Source organism: Rana temporaria, chromosome 13 (assembly GCF_905171775.1).
Source record: "Rana temporaria chromosome 13, aRanTem1.1, whole genome shotgun sequence".
NCBI lineage: Eukaryota > Metazoa > Chordata > Amphibia > Anura > Ranidae > Rana > Rana temporaria.
In genome coordinates, this window is record NC_053501.1 from 46075912 (window position 1) to 46096334 (window position 20423).

General features: G+C 43.3%; 1 protein-coding gene across 1 annotated transcript in view; it reads right to left on the minus strand.

Moving 5' to 3' along the window:
- Nucleotides 1-20423, minus strand: part of RAB15 (RAB15, member RAS oncogene family) — a 124431-nt gene that overhangs the window by 65834 nt on the left and 38174 nt on the right. The window contains exon 2 of the mRNA XM_040333609.1: nt 7639-7699. Coding sequence (XP_040189543.1) covers nt 7639-7699 — 61 coding nt within the window. The remainder of the gene's footprint in view (nt 1-7638; nt 7700-20423) is intronic.

Below are 20423 nucleotides of genomic sequence, written 5' to 3' on the forward strand. Positions count from 1 at the left end.
TTTTTTCTGACATGTTGGTGTTATATCTGAGGCCCCGTACACACGTCCGAGAAACTCGATGAGCAAAACACATCGTTTTGCTCGTCGAGTTCCTTGTGAAGCCGCCGAGGATCTCGGCGAGCCAAGTTTTCCCATTGACTAACGAGGAAATGGAGAACATGTTCTCTATTTGGCTCGACGAGTTCCTCGTCGGCTTCCTCGGCCAAAAGTGTACACACGACCGGGTTTCTCGGCAGAATACGGCTCCGATCGAGTTTCTGGCTGAATTCTGCCGAGAAACTCTGTCGTGTGTACAGGGCCTTACACTAGGATGTTATAAGTTGCACTAATAAATGCAGTTGGATAAAAACAAAAACTGTGTCTATCTTAATTTCAGGCCGCAAAGCAACAAAATATACCAACTGTCTTGGTTATCTGCGTCATGAACATTTTACAGTTCTCAGGGAAACGAACAATGAGGAGAAATTTTGGGTAACAGCTGTCTTGGAGGAGAGTTCTCCTCACAATATGGATATATCCTCTCACTTCCTGTGGAGACGCCATGACTCAAAGTGAAAGGAAATCTTCCCAAACGTACAGCAAAAATAAACTGATGGACTTTTAATCATTCTCTACTCTATGAAAAAATATTTGTGTTGGCTATACATAAAGTCATATTTTAGCATAAGCATTTTTTGTAAGTCCAGTAGTTCCCATGTGATTTGTTTTTACCTCATTTTAAATGCACCATTGGGGCTTTACAGCCAATATAATAGCATTCTAAACCAGGTCTTAGAACATTTTAAATCATGATGGCTATAGTACTGTGCTAAATAAATCCTCTTATTGTAGCCCAAAAGTCTGGAAGCTTTTTTTTACACCATATTAGCCCATAAATGTGTGAGATTCCTAACTGGGAGCATTACTAATAAAGCTCTGGTCAGGAAAGGGCATTTGTAAAGGATCTGAACCTAGACCCTTATGCTCTTATTATACTGCAGTCTTGCCCCTTAAGGATAGATGTGTGTGCTGCAATTTAATTGAATTCTCCCACTCAGCAAAAATGTCAACCCAGTGTCAGAATGTAGGGCCCCATGGAAGTTGACCTTTCCCCTGCCTAAGTTTCAGGCTGTTAACTGATGTTCTGTGCTGTTGGAGTTTATATCTTTTATTAAAAAAGGGTGTTTATTTCTTTCTGTGTAATCCTGATAGAATCTTAAGCCCCATACACATGGGCCAAATGTCCGGAGACAACAGCCAGTTTGAAAGAACGTCCGACATTTAGCCAACGGCAGAGAGGGTTGATCGGATTGTTCTGGCGGAAGATTGTTCTTGTCAAAAAACAACAGCTCAGCATGGAAGATCGCTGAACTAACTTTGCATGGTTAGTACTCTGACCAGAGCTGTCAGGCAACCCAAAAAAACTGTTAGTATGTACCCGGCATTAGTTTTATGACAGCTTTTTGTGTATCTCTTATCATCAGTGAACTCAGGCAGAAGAAAGGACACTCTATTTGCCTAACAATTCTGCTCTGATAGAGAGAGAGACTACAAGTAAGTAATAAAAGAAAATGTAGCGGGGTCATCCTGTCAGAGTTAAGGACAGACCATCCTCGCTGGGACTTTATTCACGCTTGTACATATGTAAGATACCTTTAAGGAGTTATGCATTATGGGATTGCAAGTAGCGGGAGGTATGGACTCCATTGACTCTTAGGAAAAACAGACTACACATCCCATAATGCCCTGCAGCATTGGAACATGTGACACCTCCGCACAGACTTGTGGGGGAGGTTACTTAAGAAAAGGACGCGGCCGATCTCGCTCTCTCGGGACCAGCATCTTCACCTCTGCGGAGCTGCCGTCACAGCACAACCGTGCTGCTAGGCCAGAAGCCTGGGCCTAAAGCCACCGAGAGACCAACCATCAGGAAGGAAGAAAGACTCCTCTTTTCCGCTTATAGTAGCTGCTGCATTCTCACCCTAAGCTTATACTCGAGTCAATACGTTTTCCCAGTTTTTTGTGGTAAAATTAGGTGCCTCGGCTTATACCTGGGTCGGCTTATACTCGAGTATATACAATATATCTATAGCTATACATGCACACACACACACAATATGCCCATGTTTTTAGACACCTGACCATCGGTCAAAATAGCATTTGTGAGGTCATGTTGGATGTTGTCTTCTTTATCTCAGAGATGTTTAACATGATTAAAATCAGGGCTCTGTGCAGGCTAATTAAGTTCCTCCACACCAAACTGGCAAAAACTATGACTTTATGAACCTGGCTTACAGTCATACTGGAAGAGAGCCTTCCTAAACTGTTGACACAAGGTTGTAAGTGCGCAGTTGTCTAAAATGCCTTTGTACACTGTAGCATTAACCTTTTGCTGGAAACACCTGAACTCAGGTTCAAATACTTATGGCTGAATAGTTAGGGGTTATGATCTGTGGCCACAAACATCTGGAAATAGATGTACAGTATAAATATCCAAAACCTTCCCAGTACATAGTTCATGACCATCCTTTCCAATCATTTCAATCTCAATAATAGCTGTACCATAGAGAACATCTTTCCCTGCATTAAATCTAACTGTAGCCACACAATTGTCTTTTAGTTTTGGACAAAGTGAGGATAGGCTAGAACATGCACAGCAACCAACTGATTTTTTTTGGGAAAACAGAAGGATTAGAATCTTTGTTAGATTTTTTGTTATCTGTCTATTACTGTCTCAGTGACAACAGCACCCATCATTTCTTGTCCTGTTGTCAGGGGTACAGGAAGAGAAATTAAATCTTCCCTTTAGGCCCCTTTCACACATGCGGACCATTTGTCAGTTTTTCATCCATCCGTTCAAAGATGAAAAACGGACATTAATTCATCTTTATGGAAAACGGATGTACCGTATTTTCCAGCGTAAAAAAAGACGACTTGGCGTGTAAAATAATGCCCCAAAAGTCGGGGGTCGTCTTATACGCCGGGTACCTGTAGTCAGACGGCAGCCATCCATGATTCAAAAGCCGCGCCTTTTCCTCCAGGCTGTTCCGTGATAGGCGGAACGCTCGTTTTCCCAGCAGAGCCTCTGTTTAGTGTTCAGCCTATCACGGATGCCTTCTCATCCTCAGCCTCGGACGAGAGGACATCCGTGATAGGCGGAACACTGAACAGAGGCTCTGCTGGGAAAACAAGTGTTCCGCCTATCACAGCCTGAGGAGGAGGGGCGGCTTTTGAATCATGGATGGCCGCCGTCTGACATACTGTGCATACAGGAGAAGGTAGGGAGAACATCGAGGCATGTTGGTAATGGCACAGTGAGGCATGTTGGTAATGGCACAGTGAGGCATGTTGGTAATGGCACAGTGAGGCATGTTGGTAATGGCACAGTGAGGCATGTTGGTTATGGCACAGTGAGGCATGTTGGTAATGGCACAGTGAGGCATGTTGGTAATGGCACAGTGAGGCATGTTCCTAATGGCACCGTGAGGCATGTAATGTAATGGCACAGTGAGATCGGAAAAAAGCCTGTTTATGTCAGCGGTTGTTCCTGTCAGTGGTTGTTCCGGCTACCCCTCAGCTTCCAGACAGACTAGTATGAAGGGGGTAGTCTTATACAGTGAGTATATCCCAAAACCAACATTTTAGCTGGAAAATTAGGGGGTCGTCTTATACGCCCAGTCGTCTTATATGCGGGCAAATACGGTACAGTAAATGGATGATCATTCATTTAACTCCACTTCCATTAACATCTGTTTTTTGTAATGGATCAAAGCTCTATTTTCATAGGCGTGTGCACAGGGTGTGCCAGGTGTGCCTAGGCACATCTTAATCACTCTGTGATTGGCACAGATTCCCCCTGTTTAGACCCCTTATATTTCACCAAAGCCCCCCCCTCCCCAAGGGGCTCCTAAAAAAAATAAAAAAAAAAGAATAATTAAAAAAAAAAAGAATAAAAAAAAAAAAGAAATTAAATAATAAAAAAAAAGACTACTGACATAATCTACTGCCCTGCTGACACCAATCTCTGCCCTACTGACACCATCCATTTCTCCAATGACACGGTCGTAGGGATATGTGTTTAAGCTTTGGGATGCACACCCTAATGCCTATTTTCCTTCTGTTAAAAAAGGAGATCGGACAGAAAACACATGTAAGCGGACAAACGGTCCGTTTTTCGCATGAAAAAATGGCTCTGGGACTCAAGTGGTTAAGACTCTAGCTGGGGGATGTGAAAAACTGATATAAAAAGGGATGAAAAACTGATGACAAATTGATGTAAACTTCATTTGTTTATTTCCTTGAAAAAACGTGACTGAACTGATGAAACAAATGGTTTGCATGTGTGAAAGGGGTCTAAAAGAGATGTACAGTAATAAAAAGTGGACAGAAGTATGTAATGTCCCTCTTTGTCCCTAAACAAAAAGAAAGATGTTGGTTGGATTTGGCCAGTAAAAACAAATTATTATTTTAATATTTAAAAGTGCTTATATTAAAACAGTTAGGAACAGTATTTAAAATGCAAAAAACAATTACCATTAAATAACCAAATCACAACTGGAAATGCAATGCTCTGCGATCCTCTGAGATCACATCAACAGCCAAGATAAACTATCTCAGCAGCTAAGTATACATGAAAAGAAGTTTGCTGGCAACTGTGCCAGTAAAATTACTTGCCACCTAAGAATGAATGCAGAGTTGTTAAAAATCTACCTCTATGGCAGTGGTAGTAGGCTCCAGTGAAACATGCTACATCATGGTAACACAAATACATACGATAGCTAATGCCACAATAATGCTTGACAAATGGCTTGTAATTGCTGCCATATAGCACATCTTATACTAACAAATTACCTCAGTCATAGCAACAGATTGTAGGCAATTCTGCATTAAATTGAATGTAAAAATTGGTTGTGCAGTAACTTTATACATACTAAATACCTGGAAAGAGCTCATGTAATACAAGCATATTTCAGAAGCATTACTTTTAGAGAAAAAAAATCAGATTAACAGAGGAAACATCCTGCATCCAAACCCGAGGGGAAAACCGAGAACCTGCTAGGTAACTTTTCCCCCATACACACGACCGGGTTTCCTGACAGGAGAGCTTTGGTGTGTATGCTCCATTGCAGTGTTTCCCAGAGGAAAACTGCCGGGTTAAAAACCGCCGGGAATCTCGGCGGGAAAAAAGAGAGCTGGTTCTTTTTTTTTTCCCGGGAAGTTTTCCTGTCAGGAAAACTGCGATGGAGCATACACACGGCCGGTTTTCCCAGCCAAAAGCTCTCATGGCAGTTTTCCCGACGGGAAAACAGGTCGTGTGTACGAGTATTCAGACCATGGGTGCTAAACCTGTGGCCCTCCAGCTGTTGCAGGACTACAAGTCTCATAATTTCTCTGCCTTAGGGAGTAATGCTTGTAACTGTCAGCCATGCAATGCCTCATGGGACTTGTAGTTCTGCAACAGCTGGAGGGCCACAGGTTTAGCACCCATGGCTTAGACACTTGGTCATATAGTCTTTGCAGAAAGGGTTTTTCAAGAATTCCGAATTTTTATTATCCCATTGAGCACATAACGCATGACAAAGTACCTTGATAATCAGAAATTATTCATGTCAGCATTGAAGGGATGCTTTGACTATGCAGCTCTTCACTCTTATAATATCAATATGAGTTTCTCTAAATGTATACATGCTGGTTTGGACATCCTAATAATGCACTCATTACTGGATCCTCCATTGTTCAGTATTGTCATGGCAGTGTTTCATGGAAGCACATGGTTTAAAAATAAAGCTTCTTAAAGCGGAGATCCACCCTATAGTGGAACTCCCGCTGATCGGAACCCTCCCCCCTCCGGTGTCACATTTGACACCTTTCAGGGGGGAGGGGGGGTGCAGATACCTGTCTAAAGACAGGTATTTGCACCCACTTCCGGCCACACAGTCTCGGGCAGACTGTGGGCATGACGTCACCTCCCGCCCTCCCCATTGTGTTGTGGGAACACTCGGCTTCCAGTACACAGCGGGAGCCAATCGGCAGGCGTAGCGCGACTCGCGCATGCGCCGTAGGGAACCGGCAGTGAAGCCGGAGCGCTTTATTTCCTGGTTCCCTCACCGAGGATGGCGGGGGGGGGGGGCAGCAGAGTGATGAGCGATCGCTCGTCCTCTGCTGCGGACGGCGCTGGACTCCAGAACAGGTAAGTGTCCTAATATTAAAAATCAGCAGCTGCAGTATTAGTAGCTGCTGGCTTTTAATATTTTTTTTCAGCCGACATCCTCTTTAATACACCAAAGCAACTTTCATTCAAAAGGAGATTAAAGGGGTGTTCCGGCCTTGAAAAAAAAAAAAAAACAGCAGCTACACATACTGAAACTGCTGGCTTTTAATAAATCGACACTTACCTGTCCTGGAGTCCAGCGATGTCGGCACCGCAGCTGATGTTTACATCAGCTGTCAGGTGCTCCGCCACCATTGCAGGTAGGGAAACCCGGTAGTGTAGGGTTTTCGGCTTCAAACCAGGAACCTCACTGCGCATGCGCGAGGCCCCGCTCCTCTCTCCTATTGGCCCGGCGGGCAGGGGAGAAGGAGGGAGCCCCGCGGTGATGTCACAGCTCCGCGGCAGGGACTCCCGGAAGTGGGAAAGGATACCTGTCATAGACAGGTATCCTGTCCCCCCTCCCCCCGAAAGGTGCCAATTGTTGCACCGGAGGGTGGAGTACTATAGCATTTACAGTATATGACTGCTTGTGTGATTTCCTTTCTATTTGAAGGGGACCTACAACAGAATACATGGTAGATTCAGCATTTCCATAATTTCTACCATCATGTTATTCTTTATACCTATTCTAGCAAGGCCATTCACAGTTTTATGATAACAGCTGAGCATAAAGCACATTGACTCTATGGATAAACGTGAACCAATGTTGCCAAACTAAGTAGGTTTTATAGCAACCAGAGCTTTTTTTCTCAGATTTCAGATTTCAGATTTCACAAACAGTAGAAGGGTCTTAAAGGGGCATTAAATACCAGGATTGCATTACATACAGAGTGCAGAGTTCAGGGGGGGGGGTTACACACAGTGCAGAGCTGTCATTTGTAAACACAGAAACCAGACTTCTGTGTTTACAAGTGTTTGTGGTGAGCAGGCACCAAAGGGTCTGAGCCAGAGGTGGTGGAACTGAGTTCCCCCAAGTTCCCCCTGAAAAAAAGCCCTGATAGCAACTAAATAAAAGCAAGATAAAAATGTAAGATTCGTCAGGGTGTGACAGATTGCTGTTCCTCCACTGCGCAGCATTGTTCCTTTTGCTGCCTTGTACTCCACAACCATGACAGAACACAGTTGTAATGTAGGGACTAGTGGATAAACCATAGCATGCAGGGGGACCTTGATCATTTATCTAGCATAGCTTTGCAACATAGCATAGAATTGCAACACAGGTGGCACGTCAGTTTGCAGGATAGTTTTTTAAATTACATTACACGAGAAAGGAACATCAGTTCATAATAATGCAAAATATACAAAATGACTACTGATTTTCTACATCCACACTAAAAATCTAAATACTACTGCATAATGATCGGAAGAAAGATTTAACTGTAGATATTAATGCAATTTACAATATCCAAAAGTAGTACTTTGCGGTGAAGAATTATAATTGCACTTACCAGATTTGTATCCGCACCTTGATTCCATCAACCTCTATTGTCTTCATTTTAAAATCCACTCCTGAGAGGAAAAAAAAAAGTATGTCATTGTAATAATTTACATAGTACAACATATACACACACACATACATGCAAGTGTGTAAATTCATTTAAACCTAGAAATTACACATTTTACCTAAACTTGAACTCTGGTGCTGAGATTTACCTATGATCATAGGCGTGCGCACATAGGGTGTAAGGTGTGCCTGGGCACACCCTAATCACCCTGTACTATGCAGATTCCCCCTGTTGCCTGGCTGCAGAGAAAGGGACTGGGGAATCTCTGTCCTCAGTCCCTTTCTCTGCCTCAAAAGTTAGACATCAGGGGTCTGTTCAGACCACTGATATTTCACCAAAGCCCCCAAACAGGGCTCCTAAAAAAACTAATATTAAAAAAAAATAATAATAATAAAAATAAAATTGTAAAAAAATAATAATACAAATAAAGATAAACTACTGACACCGATCTCTGCCCTGCTGACAAAGCCCTACTGACTTGCCCACTGCCATATATGGTATATTACACACGCATGTGTGTTTGAGCTTTGGTGTGCACACCCTAATGCCATAGGCAGCGCACACCTATGCCTATGATAGAGCCTGGATATGTTCTTCCTCACTTTCACATTTTAGGTGTTCCCCACAGCTTTGTAATTCCCCTACTCTAAATTTTGTCTTAGAATATATGTTGGATGTTGGCATGGCGAGGGTCCCCCTTCTTATGCCTCGTACACACGATCGGGTTTCCCAGGGGAATTTTTACCGCCGGGAAACACGAGGGGAAAGCCGAGAACTGTATCGGCAGCTTTTTCCCGCTACACACGGCCGGTTTTCCTGGCAGGAAAACTGCCATGAGAGCTTTGGCCGGGAAATCTGGCCATGTGTTTGCTCCACTTCAGTGGAGCAAAAAAGACTGCTGGAAAAAAGACCGCCAGGAATCACGGTAGGAAAAAAAAGAACATGTTTTTTTTCCCACCAGGATTCCCGGCTGTTTTTCTGATGGGAAAACTGCCATGGAGCATACACACGGCAATTTTTCCTGGCCAAAAACTGTCACGGGAGTTTTCCCGACGGGATCGAGTGTATGATATAAGAATATAATACATTTCAAATTAAATAGGAAGAGTGGACGTTCCTCCTATGGGCTGCACATGCAAGACTTGAAACCAAAGTGTATAGTTCTAACCACCTGGGGGCTAAATAATGTAGAAAACCATCAAGCCAGATATAAAAGACACAAACTAATTCAATTATTAATATACTAATTTTTAATGCAGGCAGTGTAAGTACTGTAGCTATTTTTAACTTGGTATCAGCCTATTTCAGCCCCTGTACAGCAGAGCTTAAAAGAGGGAAGAAGCAGCAGCACAATAAGCCAATCATGTGTCCTTCAGCCCTCGTTCACATTGAATGCAGCTTTGAAATCGCACAACTTCAAGCTGTATGTCAGTGCAATTTCAGGTGTGACTTTGAAGACATCTGTGCAGTTTCATGTACAAATGTCTATGCAAGTCACACCCAAAATTGCCAAACGCAGTGCAGGAACCACTTTTTCAAATCCACGTGGCACCGCAAAGTCAGCGTTGCACCAATTTGACAGTGCCATTGCCAACAAGTCACTCCAATGTGAACAAGGGCTAGGTACAAGGAACAATGTTGATAAGAGAAGAGTGACAGATAGATGAGCTCATTAGTGCGCTGCTTCTCCTTTACAGTCCAGTCACACGTGGGGTGGGGAAGAAACCTGAAAGTGATACAGCAGCAAAGAAAGGTCAGGTCCCTTTTCCTGCCAGAAAGGACTGTGCTGTGTGGCAAAACTGTGTAACATCCTTTTGGTAGGTAAAACAGTTGTAAAAATGTTGGTTACTTTCTCTGACCCCCTATGTCACTGCAAAACTCAGAGTGCTAAGGGATAACTCTCCAACAAAATCAAAAATGCAAGTTTTAAACAGACTGGTCCTTTAAACAAAAAGAGCTAATTCATTTAGAAATACATTTATTCCACATAATAAACATTGAACACTGATAATAGATGGCACCCTCGCAAATATTTCTTACTATCTGCACATTCTTCAGCCTGGTGAAATATTCCCCTCAAATAACATCAGTGATTTACATGAATTCTGACAATGGAACGTCCAGACCTTTCAGCATTAATAAAAATATACAATAAAATTGATGTCAGAAGGCTCCCAACCATACTTGAAACCCTTCCAGAAAAATCTGAGGACAATAGAGATCTGGCTTCAGTGCTCGAAACAGGAATGTACTGGTGTGGTGTATTCTGACTCAAACAAATTGCCTGAAAACAATAATTAATGTAAATTTATATAGCACCATCATCTTTCATGGCCATATAAGTATTGGATAAAGCAATGGAGAGAATACTATTATGGTACATTCAATGTTCCAAATACATAGCAACATGTAACAATAAAAAGAAACAGTAGGGAAGAGGGGATGTGCCCATACAAGCTTAAGCTGGCCATACCTGGATCAAAGTTTGGCAGAAACTGGCCAAATTTTGATCTATGTACGGGAAGGCTTGATCAGCATCACCGGCTATTGGCAACAACGCTGGTCAGTGTATTCTAACGGCGGGGAATACTGAATACAGATTGTGTGGATAGGAAAAATGAGTGTTTTTTTTTTTCTTTAATTGGCTGGGTCATCTATGGGCTTCTTTACAGTCTAGTACATCAAAAGCCAAAACTCTTTACGCTTTTGATAGAAGACTGATGGTTAAAATCCCTGTCAGTTTTTTGGGGTCTTTTTGCCCCTGTGTCCTACTGAGGAGCATTTTCTTCACTTTATGTCTCAGGCCTCGTACACACGACTGAGGCCCCGTACACACGACCAGTTTCCTCGGCAGAATTCAACTTCCGACCGAGTTTCTGGCTGAATTCTGCCGAGAAACCCGGCCGTGTGTACACTTTCGGCCGAGGAAGGCGACGAGGACCTCGGCGAGGAAATAGAGAACATGTTCTCTATTTCCTCGTTGTTCTATGGGAGCTCTCGTCCCGCCGAGCTCCTCGGCGGCTTCAGGGCTGAACTGGCCGAGGAACTCGATGTGTTTGGCACGTCGAGTTCCTCGGCCGTGTGTACGAGGCCTTAGTTTCTCGGCAAAAACCAGCAAGAAACTTGCTGGGAGATATTTTTTTGCCGAGCAAACCGGTCGTGTGTACATTTTCGTCAAGGAAACTGTCGAGAAACTCGACGAGCCAAAAAGAGAGCAAGTTCTCTATTTCCTTGACGGGAATGGAGAAACTTGCCTTGTCGAGTTCCTCGACAGCCTAACAAGGAACTTGACGAGGAAAACGATGTGTTTTGCCCGTCGAGTTCCTCGGTCGTGTGTACGAGGCTTCATAGACACAACCAGAGGTAAAATAATATCTGTCCATACTATGGGAAACCCCCTCTTAGACAGTTGCCACCAGAACAAATGACCACCCTGGAATATTTTTTCTTTAAGCCTGTTTTGGTGACAATTCAGAATATTAGGATTTTTGATGGTTGATTCCTTTTCTTGGAGTTCATTAATGCACCACAATTTAAAGCCAGCAGCTTAGAAGCAAGGTGGTAAACCTGTCCTTGAGACAAAAGATCTAGTGCAATCTGGAAAGGCCCACCAAATGTTTGCCAGGAGTCTGACAAGGTCTGGGTACCATGTTCTGCTAGGAGTTTGATGCAATGAAAATCGCTGGAACACCCTCCATGTCGATCCTGGAGAAAAGTCAATGAAGTTGTTTTAGAGGAGAAAAGATAGCAGGTTTAACTGATCCCACAGATTCACAATAAGCCAATCCCTGGACCAGGAGAAAAACTTGTTGTAGGAGGTATATATCCAGAATTATTCTCCTTTGACAGAGGTCTTGAGACCCCTTTGGGTGAGGAGACCATTTTCCTGAGTTCAGATTTTTTTTCGACAATATTTCATTTCTGGACTGTGCACAGTAGACAGGGATGGAAAAGAGGCAAGAATGTCTCCACGATGAAGGGAAGCAATGACTGACCTTGTAAACGCTATGCAGAACTATTCTACCCAAAGTAAGGAGTTTTTAACCCTTAGATCTAGTATGGGACAAATGTTCCCTTTCCCTTTTGGGAATAGTGAACAGATTTCAGTGGAAACCTTGGAACCTTTCCTTTGAAAGAGCAATGGATGTGACCCCTTGACACAGGAGCTGCACCAGAACAATGTGGGAACATTGGCAGGTTTGATAACATGAAAAAGGGCAGAGGCAGATTTTGAAACTGTAGCTTGCAGGCCATGGACATCATGTTCTGGACACAAGCATTCTAAATGTCCTGGGTAGCCACCAAGACCGAGAGGCGTCACCCTACTCTGAGAAGTAAGAGGAGGACTTCTTGGGAGCGCAAGACTAGCAATGAAACTGGGTCCCAAGCTTGGGAGGCCTTGGAGGTCTAGGAGACATGAAAAGAACTTCTGAAGTAGAAGGTTTCCCAGACTGAGAAGTAGCCTTCTCTTTCTGGGGAAAAAACATGATTTTTGCTCTGGTGAGGTCTTTAATAAGGTCATCTAGGGCTGCTCTGCATACCAACATCTGACTTCCCCACATGTGCACTGATAGGAGCGCCACTCTGGACATTGGGCATACAATATCTGCTAGCCATCCACTCAGTAGTGAAAGGCCACAGGCATGAGCTCCAGTTGTTGGGAAACTGAAGAATCCCTAAGGATAGATTCAGGATCCTTAGACATATCCTTAGACCAGACACCTAGGGTCTGGCAGATGAACATGGCTGCATTGTCAGGGTGCACAGCAGAGACTTCAAAAGAAGAATAAGGCATTTTAAGGACTTTTAGTCTTTTATCCACAGGATCTTTAAACATTGGCATGTCCTCTACAGAAACATCATCAGAGTCTTGTTAATACAGGAAATGTCCAGTTCAGATATGCCCACTTCTTAAGGAGCCCTTTCTCAATAGATCACTGCTGGGCAAAGTGTTTGGGAGGAGTAAACACTTTATCTGGATTAGGTCAATCACTATAAAAAAACTGAAATGTCTGCATTCTGAAAGTTTAACATGGTGGGGACCCATAAGAGAACCAAGGCCGATAACATTTGAGACATCTGACATAGGTTGCTCCAGGTCTAAACATGTGTAAACTGCGTCACTAAGGACCTAAATAGTATCTTTAAACTAAAACAAAGGAGGCATGTCAGAAGACTGAGCCTTCTCATGCGTCAATTTATTTAAAAGTGATAGGATAAACTCCTCATCATCCACAGCTGAAGCTGCAGTTTATCCAGAATTTTTTATAAAATAGGAAAGAGGATGTTATACCGAGTAAATAGATACCTAACATGTCACGCTTTAAAATTGTGCATGCTCGTGAAATGGCGACAAACAACGGTACTTAAAAATCTCCATAGGCGACGCTTTAAAATTACCTGTTTAGAGTTACAGAGAACATCTAGCGCTTGAATTATTGCTATCGCTCTAACGTTCGCAATGTTAACTCACATGTGTGGTGCAGACACCGTTTACATACGCTTGTGCGACTTACTCACTTATGCATTCACTTCTGCATGCAAGCATGGAGGGATGGGGCGTTTGAATTTTTGTTTTTATTTATTTTCTTTCTTTTTTTCACTTTCCCTTTCATTTATTTTTTGATAATTTTTATTCCTATTACAAGGAATGTAAACATTCCTTGTAATATAAATAAGGATGACAGATCATTTTTATGGAGAGATCTGAGGTCAAAAAGACCCTGAATCTCTCCTTTACCTTTAAAAGCAAAATATATATATATATATATATATATATATATATAAAAAAAAAAAGTGATCTTTTGCTTTAAAAAAAAAAAAATGGTTCCCTTCCGTCCTAGAGCAGAAGTGACATCATGATGTTGTTCCGGCCCACCAAGACCATAGAGGAATTTAGAGATGATCTGGTCTTTGCCCCCCTTAGTGACCAGCTGACCACACTGTTGGAATGTTTCTCAGGCACGCAGGTGAAAATGTTAAGCCCGAGAAACCCCAGGCGAGCATCAGCAGTGGGGCCGAACATCCCCTCCAACCGCTTCCAAATGTGATCCAGCGGCTAATGAGCCACCTGGACCACTTTTATGAGAAAGCCAGCGTCTGGCTGAAAAAAACAGAAATACTCAGGTTGTGGCTTCATCCATAATCCCCCGGTAAACTCCTTGCAAACTGCAACATACTGTTTATATACGTATTTCAGTCTTCAGCTCCTGTGACTGATTGCGGGACACCGATCGGGTCCGCGGGTCCCGCGGGCGCGGTCACGGAGCTTCGGACCAGGTCACGAGCGCGCCGCCGGTTGCGCACTCACGACCCCACGGCTGGGCTCTTAAAGGCAACGTACAGGTACGTGCCTGTGCCCAGCCATGCCCTTCTGCCGATGTATATCGGCGTTAAGGGGTCCTTAAGTGGTTAATGAACAATTTAGAATTTGTGTTTCTCCACTTTCAGTCCTGATGACAATTATCTCAAGGACAAATACAAGTGAATATGCCCAGCAGGAACACAGCAGTAAAACTTGACAAAGGTTCTATCCCTTCCACATATAAACCTCATAATTCCAGGCCACAGAAGAAGACAGTGTGGTTCATTTACTAAAGGCAAATCCAATTTGCACTACAAGTGCGCAGTTGCTGTAGATCTTAAGGGGACATGCAAGGAAAATAAAAAACAGCATTTTTCTTGCACATGGTTGGATGATAAAATCAGCAGAGCTTCCCCTAAGTTCAGTTCTTCCCCTCAGATTTTATGCGGCTGCACTTCCAAGTGCACTTGCAGTGCAAAGTAGATTTGCCTTTACTAAATCAACCCCAGTGTCTGAGTGGATGGTTTTTGTCAGTGGTGTTCTTGTAAGTTGCTCTTCTTTTTTTGAACTCTCCATGTGACTGGTACTGAGTTATCATTTCATTGTTATTAACAGGGCTTTTTTTCTGGGGGAACTTGGGGGAACTCAGTTCCACCACCTTTGGCTCAGACCCTTTGGTGCCCACTCACTACAATCACTTGTAAACACAGAAGTCTGGTTACTGTGTTTACAAGTGACAGATCTGCACTCTGTGTGTAACCCCCCTGAACTCTGCACTCTGTATGTAATGCAATCCTGGTATTTAATGCCCCTTTAAGACCCTTCTACTGTTTTTGAAATCTGAACAGGGTCGTGGTTGAGTTCCTGCACCTATTTTCTGAGAAAAAAAGCTCTGGTTATTAAGCAATACATGATTTGCCTACAGGGGCTTTGCAAATGTTCTCTTTAATTTTAAAGAACAAAGGGCCAGATTCACAAAAGAGATACGACGGAGTATCTCAGATACTCCGTCGTATCTCTCAGAGTATCTATGCGACTGATTCATAGAATCAGTTACGCATAGATATCCCTTAGATCCGACAGGTGTAATGGACTTACACTGTCGGATCTTAGGATGCAATACCGCGGCCGCCGCTGGGGGGGAGTTTGCGTCGTAAACCAGCGTTGGGTATGCAAATTAGGAGTTACGGCGATCCACAAAGGTTTTTCCCGTCGTTACGTCGTCGCAAGTGTTAGATTTCCGTCGCAAATATAGGGCACCTTTAATATGGTGTAAAAGTACTCCACCATGTTAAAGTATGCCCGTCTTTCCCGCGTCGCTTTTGAATTTTTTTTTTATTTTTTATTTTTCCCGGCATAAGTGCGTTGATCACGTCGCGATTCTCAAAACGTTGGCGCGTCGTAATTTCACGCAAAGCACGTTGGGAAATTATCGACGGGAGCATGCGCAGTACGTCCGGCGCGGGAGCGCGCCTAATTTAAATGGTACCCGCCCCATTTGAATTGGGCCGCCTTGCGCCGGACGTGTTTACGATACACCGCCGCAAATTTCCAGGTAAGTGCTTTGTGGATCGGGCACTAAATCTGAAAACTTGCGGCGGTGTAATGTAAACGGGTTACGTTACGCTGCGCCGCAGCTACGTGAATCTGGCCCAAAGTACCTAGAACAGGATTCTATTAAATAGCTAATGATCACTTTACAGATATACATTATATGCAAAAGCCCAGATTGTAGAAGAAAATATTTCCATAATAAATGTAAAAGTGGTTCCTCATTATCAGGATTTGCAAACTGTGACCATGAATTAAAAAGATAATATGAAAAATGCTATAAAAATATTTTTCTACAATAAGACATAAATGGTCTCGTTAACAAAAAAAAAAACAGCAGAAAGAGCATTAGATACAAAGTGCTATAAGTCACAGGAGAAAATCTGAATGAATTTTTACTGAACTATGCCTTGTACAAAATATATATATATGATTGGTTATTAGGCAATATGCAACTTGTACTAAGTTCTTTGAATCTTGCATTATATTACTAAAAAAACCTGAAGGTCCCCACAAACCAATCTCCATAAATTATAACATAATGTATTGCATTGAGTGCTGGTTCACACTACAGCGACTTGGGATCCGACTTGTCAGACCTCAAGTCGCTTGACATCAGAAATCCCATGTTAGTCAATAAGAGCTGTCTTAACAACTTGCCCTAGTAAGTCCACCCCCCCCCCCACAGTAAGAACACACCCAGGGACATACTTAACCCCTTCCCCGCCCCCTAGTGTTAGCCCCTTCACTGCCAGTGGCTTTTTTATAGTAATCCAATGCATTTTTATAGCACTGATCGCTATAAAAATGCCAATAGTCCCAAAAATGTGTCAAAAGTGTCCGAAGTGTCCGCCATAATGTCGCAGTACCGAAAAAAATCACTGATCGCCGCCATTACTAGTAAAAAAAAAATATTAATAAAAATTCCATAAAAATACCCCATATTTTGTAAAGGCTATAACTTTTGCGCAAACCAATCAATAAACGCTTATTGCGATTTTTTCTTACGAAAAATATGTAGAAGAATAGTATACGTATCGGCCTAAACTGAGGAAAAGAATTGTTTTTTTATATATTTTTGGGGGATATTTATTATAGCAAAAAGTAACAAATATTCATTTTTTTCAAAAATGTCGCTCTATTTTTGTTTATAGCGTAAAAACTAAAAACCGCAGAGGTGATCAAATACCACCAAAAGAAAGCTCTATTTGTGGGAAAAAAAGGATGCCAATTTTGTTTGGGAGCCACGTCGCACGACCGCGCAATTGTCAGTTAAAGCGATGCAGTGCCGAATCGCAAAAAGTACTCTGGTCTTTGACCAGCAATATGGTCCGGGGGTTAAGTGGTTAATGTAATCTACTGAAGTCGTTCCGACTTCAGAAAAGGTTCCTGTACTACTTCAAGGCAACTTCTAGGCAACTTGTACCCATAGATTTCAATGGAAGTCGCCTCCAAAGTCGGATCTCCATCTTAACTCTAGCAACTTTACAGGAAAAGAAAATAGTTTACTCAGGCAAACCCCTCCCTCAGAGCTGATTATTCTGTGATTGGCCACTGGCAAAGTTGACTGTCCTGGAGGCAACTTTAAGTTGCGTTGTAAGTTGCTCCAAGTCGCGCTGAAGTCACCTTGCAAAGTCGCGCTGTGAGTCGGGTTGCTCCTGTGTGAACCGGCACTTACTGTACCACTTGAGGACTGCCATGTTACACCATCTTCCTGTGGAGGCCATTTTTTAGTGATACAGTAGTTTGACTGACAATTGCTATGTCATATAACACTGTACCCAAATACATTTTACATTTTTAACCACTTCCATACCGTGCCTATTCTGGCACTTCTCTCCTTCATGTAAAAATCATAATTTTTTTGCTAGAAAATTACTCAGAACCCCCAAAAGTTATATATATATTTATTAGCAGACACCCTAGGGAATAAAGTAGCGGTCATTTTATCTTGCACGGTTTTTGCGCAATCATTTTTTCAAACACCTTTTTTTTCATGAATTAAAAAATAACAAAACAGTAGTTAGTCCAATTTTATGTATAATGTGAAAAATTATGTTACGCTGAGTAAATAGATACCTAAAATTGTCACGCTTTAAAATTGCACACACTCATGGAATGGCGCCAAACTTCGGTACTTAAAAATCTCCATAGACGACTCTTACTCTTACAGGTTACCAGTTTAGAGTTGTTGCTGGCACTCTAACGCACGCGACGATACCTCACATGTGTGGTTTTAACGGCGTTTACATATGTAGGCAGGATTTGCGTGTGTGTTTGCTTCTGAGTGTGAGCTACTGGCGACTGGGGCGTTTTATTTTTTTACTTTTTTACTTTACTTTTATTTTTTGCACTTTTTTTACATTTTTTTTTATCACTTTTATTCCTATTCCAAGGGATGAAAACATCCCTTGTAATAGGAATATATTGTGACAGGTCCTCTTTATGGAGAGATGTGGGGTCAATAAGACCCCACATCTCTCCTCCAGGCTGGAAAGCATGAGATTGTGAAAAGAAATACACCAATCTCATGCCGACAGCTGCGATTGCCGCTTTGTTTACTTTCGGGTACCTGGGCGTGACGTCATAACATCGCACCCGGGCTTCCGACGACCATAGAGATGACTGGTCACCAGAAATCTCTATGCTTACCAATCCGTCGCCTGCCAATCGATTCTCCGGGTCCCCGATGGCACGGGAGAGCCTAGAGAAGCACCGGATGTCGGCGGGAGGGGGGGACGTTCCCTCCCGCCGCCTATAAGAATGATCAAGCGGCGGAACTGCCGCTATAAGCATTCTTATGGTGCACTGAAAATAGTGATATCTGAATGATGCCCATAGAATTGCAAGGCACACAAAAAATAACAAACTAGGGGCCAGATTCACGTAGAATCGCGGCGTAACTTATCCTAGATAAGTTACACCGCCGCAATTTTTCATCGCAAGTGCCTGATTCACCACTGACTAAAGTTAGGGCACCAAAAAAAACGACTAACTTTGCGACGGGAAACTTGACTACGGATGACGTAGCGAACGCAAAAAAACGTTGTGGATCGGCCGTAACTCCTAATTTGCATACCCGACGCTGGTTTACGACGCAAACTCCCCCCAGCGGCGGCCATGGTACTGCATCCTAAGATCCGACAGTGTAAAACTATTACACCTGTCGGATCTTAGGAATATCTATGCGTAACTGATTCTATGAATCAGTCGCATAGATAGAAACAGAGATACGACGGCGTATCAGGAGAAACGCTGTCGTATCCCTTTTTTGAATCTGGCCCTAGGTACCTACTATTATCTGCAACTTCTGGGCTGACATTTTCAGCTTTGTGGCTCATGTGGCTCCCCCAGATCAGCAGTATTAGAGGCAGGGCTGTCTTTAATATTAATTGGACCCTGGGCAAACATTTTCTTGCACCCCCCCCCCACCCCCATAGTAGGTACTTGGGGCCAGATTCACAAAAGGGATACGACGGCGTTTCTCCTGATACGCCGTCGTATCCCTGTTTCTATCTATGCGACTGATTCATAGAATCAGTTACGCATAGATATCCCTAAGATCCGACAGGTGTAATAGTTTTACACTGTCGGATCTTAGGATGCAGTACCGCGGCCGCCGCTGGGGGGAGTTTGCGTCGTAAACCAGCGTCGGGTATGCAAATTAGGAGTCACGGCCGATCCACAAAGTTTTTTTGCGTTCGCTACGTCGTCCCTAGTCAAGTTTCCCGTCGCAAAGTTAGTCGTTTTTTTTGGTGCCCTAACTTTAGTCAGCAAGTGTATTGCTGTCTAAAGTATGGCCGTCGTTCCCGCTTCGAAATTCAAAATTTAACGTCGTTTGCGTAAGCCGTCCGGGAATATGGAAGTACGCTACGCGCGTCGCCGTTCAAAAAAATTACGTCACGGCGCGCGTTAGGAAAAGGAGCATGCACAGTAGGTCCGGCGCGGCAGCGCGCCTAATTTAAATGGCACACGCCCATTTGAATTGGCCCGCCTTGCGCCAGAGGCCGCGGGCGTAGTTTTCATCGCTAATGATTGGTAAATCAGGCACTTGCGATGAAAAATTGCGGCGGTGTAACTTATCTAGGATAAGTTACGCCGCCGCTCATCTACGTGAATCTGGCCCCTAGTCCCTAATGGCTCAGTCTATAACGTTAGTAACAAGTAGCGACTACAAGGCTTTATCACCAGACTAAGCGATACAGCAGCAGTCCCTCCAATCAGTCCGCTCACCCTGGATTACCTGCAGCGATCTGTGGCAGAAGCTTCTTCCCTTCGCACTAAGGTCATGCTCTGTACTCTCTGGTAGTCCCACACATGGCAGGGAGCTTTTGCTGGCACAGGCTCTCTCTCTCTCAGACAGTGGTGGGTGAAAACAGAAGGCGCACATGCACAGTAAACTAGCGGAGAGGGCAGGCAGATGAGTCAGAGAGAAAAAAGGATTGGCTGCCCTGCTACACTTGCAAAACAGTTTTACGGGGCTCACGGAGCAGCTGCTTTGGGCCCCACAACAATGACTGCGCCTGGGGCGGCTTCCCCTTTTGCCCTGCGTTAAAGACAGCCCTGAGTAGAGGTGCTAAAGGTATAAAGATAATTTCAGGACAAAATGCTGGCTGTAAGAAGTTAGGTCGACTGCTTTAATGCAATTGTTTCTGCTGCCTAGTAGCTGTTCACTTTTTCAGAAAGCAGTGAAATTCATATTTCTGAGTGGCCATAATCCTTGAAATGCAAGGTTAAACTACATCCTCGCAATGTAAGGAGGAACCTAAATAAAAAGAATGTATTTAGAGTGGAGGACAATAGGAAAGACTGTCTCTTGCTGGAATAGCACTTTATTGTTCAACTACCAAGTAGGGAGATTGGAGACATTTAC